Source organism: Panthera tigris, chromosome B2, assembly GCF_018350195.1.
Source record: "Panthera tigris isolate Pti1 chromosome B2, P.tigris_Pti1_mat1.1, whole genome shotgun sequence".
Classification (NCBI taxonomy): domain Eukaryota; kingdom Metazoa; phylum Chordata; class Mammalia; order Carnivora; family Felidae; genus Panthera; species Panthera tigris.
The window spans coordinates 115,866,867-115,881,653 of NC_056664.1; the positions used below are offsets into that span (position 1 = coordinate 115,866,867).

The following is a 14,787-nucleotide window of genomic DNA, read 5'->3' on the forward strand; positions in this document are numbered from 1 at the left end:
CTGACTTCAGCTGGTCATGTTCCCATGGCTCATGGGTTCAAGCCCCGAGTTGGGCTCTGTGCTGACAGGTCAGAGCCTGGAGCCTGACTCAGATTCTGGGTCTCCCTCTCTCTCTGCCCCACCTCTGCTGGTGTTCTCTCTCTCTCTCTCTCTCAAAAATAAACATTAAACAAATTTAAACAAAATAAAATAAAATAAAGTGTTGAGTTTTGACCAATGATTACAGTTGTATAACCACCCTGATGCCTTTTTGTAGTTGGCTTCCCTGCCCCCGCTTAGTCGCACCAGGAAACTATTGTTTCTCCTATCACTATAGTAATGTCAGTTCCACAAATTCATAGAAATCGAGTCATACTACATGTTATTGTTTGGGTTTTGTTTGTTTCTTTGTTTGGGGGAATTATTCTTGGCCCAGCTTCCTTTATGCAGTATAATGCTTTTGTGATTCAACCACACTGTTGTATATGAGTAGTTTGTTATTTTTAATTGTTTAATAATTTTACAGTGGATGATGTGCAATGACTTTTCTATTTATTTACTATTTAATGGGCATTGGGGTTACTTCTAGTGTGGTGCTATTATGAATAATTTTGCTATGAACATTAGTCTATAAGTCAAAAGCATGGGTGTAGACCTATGTTTTCATTTTTCATCACAAGAATACTCCACATCCTTACCAACATTTGGGATTTTGACTCTTTAATTTTAAGCATTCAGTTGGATGTTTATTTATGCCTTTCTTTAATGTCCAATGATATTGGGAATAATCTTATTTATTTATTTCCCATTTATATATCTTCTTGCAAAGTGTCTGTACGAATCTTTTCTATTTGGGGTTGTTAATTTTCTCAGTAATGTGTTGTAAGAGTTCTTTATGTATTCTAGATACCAGTCCTTTAATATATTTATGTTCTGTAACCATTTTCTCCCAGTATACAGCTTGTGTTTTACTTCTGCTGTGGTATCTTCACCTAATTTTTATAAAGACTAGTTTATTATCCTTTTGTTTCATGGGTCATGCTTTTTATTTTCTAAGAAACGCACATTGGCTTAAGTCAAGATCTAGAGACACCTCTCCTATGTTTTCCTCAAGAAGTTTTATAGTTTTGAATTTTACATTTAGGTCCACATTGCATTTTCAATATTAATTTTTCTATATGGTTTGAGGTAAGGGTCAAAGTTCACCTTTTAATGGATATCCAATTTTTCCAACATCTTTTCTGAAAAGATTATTCTTCTTCCTCATTGAATTACTTTAGTTCCTTTGTCAAAATAACCTGGCACTATATGTGCACATACATTTCTGAACTCTATTCTGTTTCATTGGTCTATCTGTCCTTGTACTGACACTGTACTGTCTTGATCACTGTAGCTTTCTAGCAGAGCATGAAATTGGGTGGTATAAACTCTCCAACTGTCGTTCATTTCTAATACCTTTTGCACACGTTAGATCCTTTGCATTTTCATATAAATTTTTAAATCAGCTTCTCAATTTCTTCACCAAAAGCCTTCTAGACTTTGATGGGGATTATATTGAATCTACAGGTCAATTTGGGGAAAATTGACATTTTAAGAATACTAGATCTTCCAGTGTATCAATATGACATAAGTTTTCATTTACTTTTCTTTGTATTTTTTTTTTTCTCGGCAGCATTTTATAGTTTTTGGTGGGCAAGTCTTGTACATTTTGTTACATTTATCATTGTGTTTTATATTTTTTACACAAATGTTATTATTTATTTCACTTCAGTTTCCAACTGTTGCCAGGACAGAAAATGCAATTATTTTTAGACAATAACTTTTATTTTTTTAATTGACTATATTTCTCTATATTTTTTAGTAGCCTCTATGCCCAACTTGGAGCTTGAACTCACAACCCCACAATCAAGTGTTGCATGTTCTACCGACTAAGCCAGCCATGCACCCCATTCATTAACTTTCTATATCGACACCCTGCTAGAAATTTATTCTAGCTATTTTTTGGTAACTTCACTAGGATTTTCTATGTAGACAATAATACCATCTGCAAATTGAGTTTTACTTCTTATCTTCCAACCCATGTAACTTTTATTTCATTTTCTTTGCCTATTGCAGTAAAATGTTGATTTGTAGTGGTGGGAGCAAATATCCCTGCCTTATTCCTTATGTTAAGTAGAAAGGATTAAGTCTTTTACAATTAAGAATAGTGTTTACAAATGTTCTTCATCAAACGCTCTTTATCAGTTTAAAGATGTTCCTCATATTCCTAGTTTATTAAGAACTTTTATCAAGAATATACGTCCAGTTTTGTCAAAAGCATTTTCTGCATCTATGGAGATGATCATATAATTTTTCATTTTCAGCTGCTAATGTGGTGAATCATATTAATTGATTTTCAAATGTTGGTCCAACTTCACAATCCTCAGATAAATCCTGCTTGATCATGAGCGATTATCTACTTTAACTTATTTTAGATTATGTTTGTTAGCATTTTGTTAATGATCTCTGGGTCTGTTCATAAGGACTGTTAGTTCATAGTTTGTTTTTTCTTAGAGTGTTATTGTCTGGTTTTGTTACTGGGGTACTGCTACCCTCATGAAATAGATTGGGAAGTATTCCTTTCTCATAGTTTCTGAGGAGTTTGCATAATCAATGAAATAGAAAATAAAAATAGAGAAAGGCCAATGACGCCAGAAACTGGTTTTTTGCAATTATTAATAAAGTTGATGATACTCTAAGAAGACTGATCAAGGAAAAAAAAGACGAAAGAAATAATCAAAGTCAAGAATAAAGGAAGGGACATCATGAAGATCCTGCATACACTAAAATAATAATATGAAATAATATGAGCAACTTTAACCAATAAATTTGATAACCGTACAAAATAAACATTCGTTTCTTTTGTTTACTTTGAGTTTAGTTTTCTCTTGTTTTCCAAGTTTCTTAAACTGAAAGCTTAGGTCATTGACTTGAGATCTTTCTTCCTTACTAATATAAGCATTTTATTTTAAATTAAAATTTATTCCAGTTACTTTTTGGTAGCTTCAATATATATTCAACAAATATATTAAGTTTCCTTCCAGGCACTAATTTAGTTGCATCCCTCACATTTTGATATATCGTTTAAAGTTTCACCCTTAAAATATTCTTATTTATTTTACTACTTATTTTTATTCACTGATTGTTTAGAAATATGTTGTAGAATCATCATATATTTGGGGGTTTTAAAGATATCTTTCTGCTATTGACATCTAATTTAGTTCTGTATTGGTCTCAGAACATAATGTGTTTTATTTCAGTCCTTTTGAATTTATAGAGATTGGTATTATGTCTCGTAACAGTGTGCATTTTGATTAATGTACATGAAAGCATCTTGTATTCTATTATTATTGGGTGAAATCTATACAAGCCAGTTATCCTTAGTGATTTTTATGTGTGCATATTCTATCAATAACTGCGGGTGTTTAACTATAATTATGATTTATCTATTTCTCTTTCAGTTCTCTCAGGTTTTGATTCATGTATTTTGAAGTGATAATATTAGGTATATACTCATTTAGGATGATTATGTCTTTTTGAAAAGTTGATGCCCTTATCAATATGAAATGTCCCTTTTATCCTGGGTAATATTTCTTGTGAAAAAAGAATACTTTTTCTGATAATCATATAGCCAGAGTTCCATCCTTCTTTTGATTGGTATTTGTGTGGTATACATTTTTCCACACTGTCATTTATTCCATCTCTTTTTAAATTTTTTAATGTGTCTCTTTTAGATAGCATGTATTTAAATCTTTGTTATTGATATAATCTTAATTGGAACATTTCCATTTAATGTAATTATCCATATGATGGAGTTAAGTCTACATTTTCCTGTTTGCTTTGCCCCACCTGTTCTTGGTTTCTTTTTTCTGCTTGTCTTATTTTGGATTGAGTAATTTTTATAATTATATTTCATCTTCACTTTTGACTTATTAACTATATTTTATGTTTTTGTCATTGCCTAGGGATAGATATTAACTTAATATTTTAATAGCTCAACATCTTAACTTTTCATAATGTATCTTAAAATAATATTATATACTTTACATTTAGTGTAGAAACCTTATAAGAGTAAACCTCTAATTCCTGCTTACCCTTTTTGTTACTTCTTTTCTTGTCCTTTATGTTATTGTTGTCATGCACCTTACTTCTATGTATTATATATCCTACAATATAATCTTATGATTCTGATTTAAATTTTTTTAATCTTTATTTTATTTTTGAGAGAGAGGGGGGTGGGAATAAGGGAGGGACAACAGAGGGGGAGACACAGAATCTGAAGCAGCCTCCAAGCTCTGAGATGTCAGCATAGAGCCTAACACAGAGCTCATGACCTGAGCCTAAGTCGGATGCTCAACCTACTGAGGCACCCAGGCGCCCTATGGTGATTTTGATTTAAATAGTTAATGGGGGCACCTGGGCGGCTCAGTAGGTTGAGTGTTCAACTTTGGCTCAAGCCACAATCTCTCAGTTCATGAGTTCGAGCCTCACATCAGGCTGGCTGCTGTCAGCCTGTAGCACAGAGCCCACTTCATAACCTCTGTCCCTCTCTGTCAGCCCCTTCCCCGCTTGTATTCTCTCAAAAATAAAAATAAAAAAAAAAAACTTCAAAAATACATACATACATACATACATACATAGTCAATTTTCTTTTTAAAAGGCAAAAATGCTGCTTTTCTGTTTTCTATACATGTGTCAATTCCCGTGCTCTCTGTTACTGTGTGTACAGCCAAATTCTGTTTCATATCATGTTAGTTCTTCCATTAACTACATCCCTAATTATGACTATTATTATTTCTGGTAAGGTCTGCTCTCAATGATTCTTTCAATTTTATATGTTCAAAAACTGCATTTTTCCTTCATTTTTCAAAGATATTTTTTCTAGATATAAAAGTCCTGGTTTTCAGGGGCACCTGGGTGGCTCAGGCGGTTGAGTGACCAACTTCAGCTCAGGTCATGATCTCACGGTCCGTGAGTTCGAGTCCCGCATTGGGCTCTGTGCTAACAGCTCAGAGCCTGGAGCCTGCTTCTGATTCTGTGTCTCCCTCTCTCTCTGCCCGTCCCCCACTCATGCTCTGCCTCTCTCTGTCTCAGAAATAAATAAACATTAAATTTTTTTTTTAAAGTCCTGGTTTTCAGCAATTTGATTATGCTGTCTTTTTGTGGTTTTCTTGTTTATTTCTCATATGGTAAGTTGGACCTGTTAGATCTGTGGAACCAGAGTTTTTATTAAATTTGGGACTCTTCCAGCCAGTATATCTTCAAATATTTTTCTCTTCTTTATCCTTATTGTCTCCTCATGGAACTCATGTATATGTTGGTCTACTTGATATTTTTCCACAGTTGACTGAGATTCTGTTTGTTCTTTCATTCTTATTTTTTCTCTATTCTTTATTTTTGATAGTTTCTATTATTAAGTATCTAAATTTACTGATTTTTTTTCTACAGTGTCTAATCTATTCTTAATCCAGTTGGTTACATAATAATTTTTCATTTCAAATTTTTCATCTTTTCATCTTTAAAATTTCTGGTTGATTTTTTTTTATAGCTGTCATTTCTCTCCTCATTATATTCACATTTCCATTTATTCTTGAGAATATTTATAATATAAAAGCTTTTGCAGTGTGATTGCCAATTCCACCATTTCTTTTATTTCAATACTATTCTTAATGGTTGACTTTTCTCCTGGTTATGTTTCTCTCCATGCCTGATCATTTCGATGTGGATGCCAGATCATTGTACATTTTTCATTTTTTCACATTGGTTTTGTTGTATTCTTTTAAGGAGTATTAATCTTTATCTTGGCAAACAGGTTAATTACTCACTAATCACTTGGATCTGTTTGATCCTTGTTTTTAAGTGTTTGGGGTTTTTGTTGTTTTGTTGTTTCGTTTTGTTTTTAGGGAGGGTCTAGAGCACCCTTTAATCCGGGGATCATTTAGCATCACTACTAAAGGGCTAAGTGCATTAAAAACGCTACCTGGTGCATTACTGTGTATTTCCACTCTGGCTGTTGGGGATATGAATTATTTCAAGCTTTATGTGAGCTTAGGAATTTTTAAGCTCATGCCTTTTCAGTGTTTTTTTTTTCTTTTTTTTTCCTCAGCCACACAGAATTTTATCCCATGCATACACAGATCAGTACTCAGCCAAAGACTCAAGGGGACACTTCTGCAGATTTCTAGAATTCTCTCTGTATATAACTTTCTCATTTTTAAATTTTTTAATTTTTTTTTTATATTTATTTTTGAGTGAGAGAGACAGAGCACATGCAGGGAAGGGCAGGGGCAGAGAGAGAGACACTCACAGAATCTGAAGCAGGCTCCAAGCTCTGAGATAGCAGCACAGAGTCCCACACGGGGTGTGAACTTGTGAACCATGAGATTGTGACTTGAGCCAAAGTCAGATGCTTAACCTACTGAGCCACCCAGGTGCCCAAAAATTTATTTTTTTAAGTTGTTTTGTTTTTTTGGTTTTGTTTTTTTTTTTTTTGAGAGAGGCAGAGAGAGTGTGTGCATGGGGAAGAGGAAGAGAGAGAGGGAGAGAGAATTCCAAGCAGGATCTGTGTTGTTAGTGCAGAGCCCCATGTGGGGGCCTCAATCTTGTGAACCATGAGATCATGACCTGAGCTGAAATCAAGAATCAGATGCTTAAACAACTGAGCCACCCAGGCACCCGACTTTCTATTTTTTAGACACATATTCTATTGGCCCAATAAATTCTGTCTCAGCATCTCTATACTCTATGTTTCTCAACCCAGTTAAAGTGCAGGGCTTCATTTGGGTTCTTCTTTTATGGGTTGCAGCCTAGAAACTTCCTTCATATACTGCTTTGCTTTTCTTCTCTCAGAAATCACAGTACTGTGCTTCCTGGCATTCAGTCTAAAAATAGTTGTTTCTTATTTTTCATTTTTTAGTTTTTGGTTTTGTCGGTTAGCAGCTTAAAAGACAGAAAATAAACCAAGTGAGTGCTTTAAAAACTAAGAGACTGGGGTCTCCTGGGTGGCTCAGTCGGTTGGGCGTCCGACTTTGGCTCAGGTCATGATCTCGTGATTCGTGGGTTAGAGCCCCGCATTGGGCTCTGTGCTGACAGCTCGGAGCCTGGAGCCTGCTTTGGATTCTGTGTCTCCCTCTCTCTCTGCCCCTCCCCTGCTCATGCTCTGTCTCTCTGTATCTTTCAATAATGAATAAATGTCAAAAAAATTAAAAAAAAAACAACTAAGAGACTGTTTAAGAGAAGAAATATTTTTTGTGTGTCAAATGTAACACAGGTCAGATAGGATTAGGGCTGGCCTGTGTCCATTAAGAGCGGCAAATAAGGGCATTTTTGATGTTAATGAGAGTTGTTCTAATTGGTCACATTGGGTTGGAGATTATTGGAACAACATGACCAAGTGTGACCTGTTTGACTCCATGGTAGTATACTATAGTGATGTAAACTGTTTTTTTTTCCACTGATTTAGCACACATGCAAGGTCTAATCATCTTTACATATATGATAAAACATTTGAATACACTGGTCCAGAATACATAATCTAGAGGAATTATGGTGATTGTTCAAGGAAATATAGATACATGACTTCAATTACCTATATGATTAGGTTAAATTAAATTTTAATTTAAATTAAATTAAATTTTAAATTAAATTAAAAACTAGACAGGACGCTCATTTTTCTGTTGCCAATGGCACTATTAAGATTGAACTACATTTTTAGAAACAAAACAAAATTTCTCAAGAGTTCCAAAGTTTTTTGTAAGTATGAACAGTGTTATAAGTTTTGGTGACTTTTTGCATTTTCACCTTTAATCCAAGCATCTGCCCCATCCCTTTGACTCATGAATAAGCCATAAGTAAACTTAAGAGGTTTCTATTCTATTCACAAAATCCTGCAATGTGGCCAAACTCTAATAATCTTCCGAAATTAAAGCTGATGCCTAATGTGGATACAAATCAGGATGGAATATAAACCAAGTTTCCTTAGAAAAAAATTGTAGTTCTGTGTTTGATACTGTTATTTTTACTGGTTGTTGGATAAACATTATGTTTATTGGAGTTGGTTGAAAATGTTTTATTACTTTGAACCACTGTTAAAAATCTAAATTTCTGAATAGCTGCACACTTCATCACTATGAACAATCACAAAAAAATACATAGAGTCCTCACAAATATTTATGAGCATGTATTCTACCACCGAAAAACTTTGGATGATTATGATCTAAATGAACAGTGATTTGAGATTTACGGCTTCCCTTTCTTTGTGTCATGCATAATTTCTCTGTGTTGAGGTGTGAGGACACACATCATTTGAGCTTTCAGTGAAGTAGAATACAAAGCCAGCCATCTTTCACTAGCAGGGGAATAGTACATAAATCCTCTATTGCTAAATAAACATTACATCTAATTATGATTTAAGTTTGATGTTGGCTATAGTACTATCCAAACATATGGTTAATGGTCCCTTTTATTCTCCGCTATAACTTCCGGAATAAACTTCCTGATTTGGAAAGGCCCGGTGTCTGCTTGTGTAGTCATCTAATCTTTAAGAATTAGTGCTTTGGTATTATATAACAAATGGGGTAGCAGACACTTCATGTTTTAGTTAAAGGATAAGAATGTCTCATAAGACCTTTTAAAATTTATTACATGACTGCAGTTTCTATAACGTATCATAATTTTCTGTTTCTAATTATGGCCCATTTTATTAAGTGAGCCAAAAAAAAAATTGAAGTCAAAGTTAATTATCCTTGTTTTGAAATCACATTCTAAATCTGATGTTCTATAAAGATGACTTCGGTGGAGTGACAGCAGTGGGTTATTCTATTCTTAGGAAACTATGTCTGCATTTATTATATAATAAATAATCGCATTTTGGATCTTTAGGCTTCAAATCACTTTTAGTAGGATTTTTTTTTTCTGGATGACAAAGAAGTCAGAAAAAAACTTAATCACAGAGATTAACCCCAAATGAAGCCTGGTGATTATTTCAATGTCAGAATCTGCAAAGATACTTCACCAAACATTTGGACAGGAAAGATGATTGAGGAAGCTGGTGATTATATATCACATCCTAGAAAGAGTCATCTCCTAAGTAAACTGCTACTGGCAGGAGCAGGGGCAGAGTGTCCCCAGTAGTGGTGGACATAAGAGTTAAGCTGAGCAATGAAAGTGTAGGAAACGCAAAGGAATATCCACCTAGACTTGGATCTGGGAATTTGGCAAGTTGCAATGCATATAAGTCTGCATAGAGCTACAGATCTAAGAAGGATAATAAAACAGCACCAAAAAGAATCGGGTCATCGATGACGTACAAACACTGTGTGAGGGAAGACTCAGACACAACGAGAGGTGGCACCCACATGGGTACCAAGTCAGGACCCGCTTATAAGACAGAAACCACAAGTTATTTCAACAGGAAAAATAGAATATAAAGAATTGTTAACTGGTAATAGGTCGTTAGTTCCTAAAAAAGGATAAGAAGAGATATATGGGGTCCTGAAGTAGCAGGTACAAAAGTGAAGCTACTATTTCTAGGCTGAGTGAGGGTGAACAGAGTTTGCAGGTAAGTACTGGTCTATAGAAGCTGTCCACTGCTGTTGCAGGTAGTGAGCAGGCCAGAGCTATCGGTCACATTCAGAGCATATGTGCAGACTAAAGCTACTCAGAAAGTTGCCTATGGGGAGAAAGTCCCTTTTGGGCCTGAAGGCCCAAATGAAGTTCTTTCTGGGCTACTGGGCTCCGATGCCAAATAGTAAAATAGTAATAATGACAATAGTGATGAAGAACCAGAACCCAGGACAGAAGTGTCTTCCCTCCACTGGGGCCTTATTAGGTCTCTCTCGGGCCCACTGTTGACTAGGCCTAAACTTCTGCTACCTAACCACGGAGAAATGTCTACAGGGTCTAACTACAGTATCATAAAGCAGGGTAAGGAAGAGGGAACTGAGAGCTCAGAGACAGTACTTTGGTCATTGGCACTGCTGATCTCTGAAAATGACTTATTCCAAGCTCCTAATGGCATTTTAGAAGCCTGCTTGGCTTTTTCATTAAATTGCAATGAGATATGAGCTCTGTAAATCAAGAGCAGAGAGCCTGAAAAGAATGTAAGATGAAAAGACACATGGATGAGTAGAAATTGAAGGTGAGTGAGATGAAATAAATTATGGAAACTCAGCTAAAAAAGCAATAGTGTAATTAAAAATGCATTGGTGGCATATACATAGGAGAGAATTTTCACTATGTAAAATGGACACTATAAAATGGTCAACAAATTTGAGAGGCAAATAGAAAACTACAGAAAATATTAGGTCCTAATATTACAGATTTTGCAAACAGACACAAGTGGTATACTTTAAGAATTGCAGGTGATTCTGAAGAAGAAAATTGGTAAGTTAGAACAGAACTAGGGGCACCTGGATGGCTCGGTTGGTTTAGCTTCCGACTTCAGCTCGGGTCATGATCTCACTGCTCATGAGTTTGAGCCCCATGTCAGGCTCTGTGCTGACAGCTTGAAGCCTGAAACCTGCTTCGGATTCTAATGTCTCTCTCTCTCTCCCCTCTCTCTCTCTCTCTCTCTCTCTCTCTCTCTCTCTCTCTCTCTCTGTCTCTGTCTCTCTCTCTGTGTGTCTCTCTCTCAAAAATAAATAAATAAACTTAAAAAAAATAGAACAGAACTAAAAATTTCAATCAAAAATAATTTTGTTCTCAAACTGAAAGAACTTTAACAGATTCCAGTAAATTAATAAAAAAGACTCAAACTTTTAAAAATTCTAGCAAAACTTTGAATTACCTAAATAAAGAGAACAAGCTTATGCATGCCTAGGAAGAAGAAAATAGGTTAGCAGCAAAGCCCGTCAAATCAGGCTCATTTGCGAAACTAAATGTCAGAAAAGTGCATTCTAGATGTCACTTGCCTGAGTCCTCTCAGCTTCCCCAAATCTGGTTTGGGAGTCTGTATGTTCTCAGAGACTTCTGCACTTCTCTTATGTAATTCTTATTTCATGCTGTTATATATATACTCACTTGTCTCCTTCTGTTAGACTGTGAGATAAGTCTCTTTACAACTTTAATTCTGTACAAATGAGATGATGAGGTAGAATGACTTTGTCTAAACTTCACTCTTTGAAACAGAAAGCGGTTGAAGAAGACCCATACCTAACTCCTCTTCCTTGCCACAAAAAAAGACAGAAACAAACACATTTTATTTCTTATTCAATAGGATTGTGGTTTCTGGACAGTCATCTGTTTTAGTAAATGCAGGAAGCGATTTTAATGTTATGTTCCCTGATGTTTCCCAAGTGACTAAACTAGAACAGTACAAAGCATATAACAGACACATGATTAATATGTATTTAATGGAAGCAGAGAAACATTCGAATTAAAATTTTAAGATATTTCCCATGAAATGGTGTTAATGGTTGCTGTTTTTATCTCCTCCATAGGCTTGTAACTGCAGCACAGTAGGATCCTTGGATTTCCAGTGCAATACAAACACAGGCCAATGCAACTGTCATCCCAAATTCTCTGGTGCAAAATGTACAGAGTGCAATCGAGGTCACTGGAACTACCCTCACTGCAGCCCCTGCGAGTGCTTCCTGCCGGGTACTGATGAAAGGACCTGCGATTCAGAGACTAAAAAGTGCTCCTGTATGGATCAGACAGGGCAATGCACCTGTAAGGTATGTGCTGCTGACATACGGTAAGGAAAGACTTCCCTGGAATCTATTTCCATTGCTTAGTTTTAACTTCAGTCTCTATTATTCATGGACTTCATGGCATTAAACAAATAAAAATTCATTACTAGGCACAGTTTTTATTCATATATGTTCATTGACATACACATACACATATTGGCATAATAAGTTCTCTTTAAGAACTTATTTTCAACCAAAACCCAACTTCTATTCTAGTTGATAGAGACGATATATTTGTAATGGTAAAGTTCAATTTTTCTTTACATATTTGCTTTGCTTAAAAAGGAGTAATTTGGGAAGGAAAAAAATGACAGTTCTCTTAAGCATCATCAGAGAAAAATCACAGCTAGATAATAGGGCTTATAAAAAACCATTTCTCTTCAAATTAACCCACAATCACTGTACACTGAAAAGATATATTTACTGCTATGGAAGTTCAGTAAAATTTCATCACATAAAAACACTGACATAACGAACAGCGACTGCGTGCAAGATTCAGCTCTCATTAATATTGTTAAATGATGTAGAAAAATAGCCAATTAAAAAGGATAAGAGGGATTTTTTTTCCCCTTAGACAGATCTGAAAAATCAATCCCAGGATAAATACAGTTAAGACTGTGTCAGAGGTATCTTTTCAAGAAAAAGTCTATGCAAAGAGGAACAGCAGAAATAGGAAAATAAAATCTAGGGCGTGATTATTAAAATAGTCTCCAGAATTTCAGAAAGTGGCAGCCCATTTTGCCCCAGACAAAACACAAAGTCCAATGCTACATTATTACATGTTATGATTATACACTATATTTAATATGCATTGTATGTGTGTATATACATCATATCATGATAATTATATGAACCTATATTGTAACACCTTGCCTGTGTTTTACAACTTTGTGTCACACCCCTGTCTAGGAATCAGTGTTTCTATTTTGCTTTTGAAATTTTCATGAGTCTTTTGTATTGTTCACAGTGGATATTAGGAAATGTGCTACTTAGGTTTTAAAAAGCATATATGGTATCCTTTGCAATGCATTTATGTATAAATAGAGCCTGTTTTAGACTTAGGAAATCCTAACAATGAAATTAACCACAACTGCCATTTGCGATGTGAGTCTAACACTCAGCATTCCTTTTTGCTCATTAAAAAGAAGCATTATTCATTCTCAAGTGCATTTCTCTCACAACTTCATTATGGACCCTGAGGAACTCTCCTCCTCTTCAGGTGCATGTAGAAGGTGTGCGCTGTGACAGGTGCCAGCCAGGCAAGTTTGGACTAGATGCCAAGAACCCACTTGGCTGCAGCAGCTGCTATTGCTTCGGCGCCACTACCCAGTGCTCTGAAGCCAAAGGACTGATCCGTACGCGGGTGAGTAAGAAACCGCTGAGCCATGTAATGGTTTACTGTTAGTTGTTGCTGGTGTCTGTCAGCCAGGCACGAGGGATAGGAGGCAATGGTAAAGCATTTAAGCAACCTTTTCCCCTGCACACATTTAGAACTGGGGCCGTGTGGCCTTCGACGGTTGGAGTAAATGCTTTTTTATCTTCCAAAAAAATAGTTCATTTATTGTTGATAAGGAAATAGATGCCAAGTAAGAAAGGGAAACGTTGTAAAAGAAGCATTATGTTTTGGGATGGAAGGAAGCCGCATTCCGAGTGAGGGCACCGGAACATGAATGTGGGTATGCGCTAAGGCAGTGTTGGAAACCAGAACTTGCTGCACATTCACGCTACCTGGCCTTAGAGGATCATTGACTTTTAGGGTGGCAGCATTTTCATTTTTACCCTAATTTTTCCTTAATGCCTCCCACTTTTAAGTTCTACTTCTTATTAGTGTAAATGACCAATTCTCACAGGTGTTGTAGTTTTCCCTATGCAAACAAGGCTGAAAGATTCACCCCCGTCCTGCTGGCTCACTCTGCACGAGTTTAGTTTCGGGTCGGAACACCTCCTCGGAAGGAGAAAGGGGCTGCAGGTAGACACGCAAGTCCGTCACCTAGTCTTACAGGAGTGCCCACGAGATGTGAACTCAGCCCCCCCGCTGTGTTTCGATTCCCGTGCAGGTGACTCTGAAGCCTGAGCAGACCATCCTGCCCCTGGTGGACGAGGCTCTGCAGCATACTACCACCAAAGGCATCGTTTTTCAACATCCGGAGACTGTTGCACATATGGATCTGGTGAGACAGGAGCTCCACCTGGAACCCTTTTACTGGAAACTTCCAGAACAATTTGAAGGCAAGAAGGTAAACGACAAGAACCTCAAAGGCATATGAGAACAAAGGAAAATATACTTTTGGAATCATGCCATGGGGGGCATCATCTAACTCATCATTCCTTATTTTATTCCATCAGTTGACGGCCTATGGAGGCAAACTCAAGTATGCGATCTATTTTGAGGCTCGGGAAGAGACAGGTTTCTCCACCTATAATCCTCAAGTTATAATTCGAGGTGGGACACCCACTCATGCTAGAATTATCATCAGGCATATGGCTGCTCCTCTAATTGGCCAATTGACAAGGCACGAGATTGAAATGACAGAGGTAAGGTTATTAGTTTGGTGCAAGGATGCCAGTGGTTTCGCATTTAGTTTCATCAAAGTGGTGTCTCTTCTTATTAACAGAAAGAATGGAAATATTATGGTGATGACCCTCGAATCAGTAGAACCGTGACCCGTGAAGACTTCTTGGATATTCTATATGATATTCATTATATTCTTATCAAAGCAACTTATGGAAATATCATGAGACAAAGCAGGTAAACCCTAATGGAATAAAAGCTAAATTCTTATTTTAGAGTCTATAGGTAAGATCAGTAGGACACAGACAAGAAAGATTTCAAAGTGTTTGGGAGTGTGATGATAGAAGACAAAAGCCAAGGACAAAAGTCAAGGTATCCAGGTCATATGGTGGAGGATACTACCATTCCCCCCAAAACAATAATAGGATGAGAAGCAAGTTTAAGGGGAAAAATATATATCAAGTTGACCTTTGACCTGCTGAGTTTTAGATGTCAGTTAGAAATTCAAGAGAAGCCGCATAGGGTAGAGATAGATAACTGTTACGTTGTAAATAGACTACAAGATTG

The 14,787-nt window shown here is 36.3% G+C and overlaps 1 protein-coding gene across 5 annotated transcripts in view; it reads left to right on the plus strand.

Moving 5' to 3' along the window:
• LAMA2 (laminin subunit alpha 2) overlaps positions 1–14,787 on the plus strand; it is a 609,603-nt gene that overhangs the window by 391,656 nt on the left and 203,160 nt on the right. For all 5 annotated transcript variants that reach the window (XM_042987144.1, XM_042987146.1, XM_042987145.1 and 2 more), the window contains 5 exons: positions 11,457–11,693; positions 12,928–13,071; positions 13,766–13,945; positions 14,055–14,243; positions 14,324–14,457. In XM_042987144.1, the coding sequence (XP_042843078.1) occupies positions 11,457–11,693; positions 12,928–13,071; positions 13,766–13,945; positions 14,055–14,243; positions 14,324–14,457 (884 nt within the window). The remainder of the gene's footprint in view (positions 1–11,456; positions 11,694–12,927; positions 13,072–13,765; positions 13,946–14,054; positions 14,244–14,323; positions 14,458–14,787) is intronic.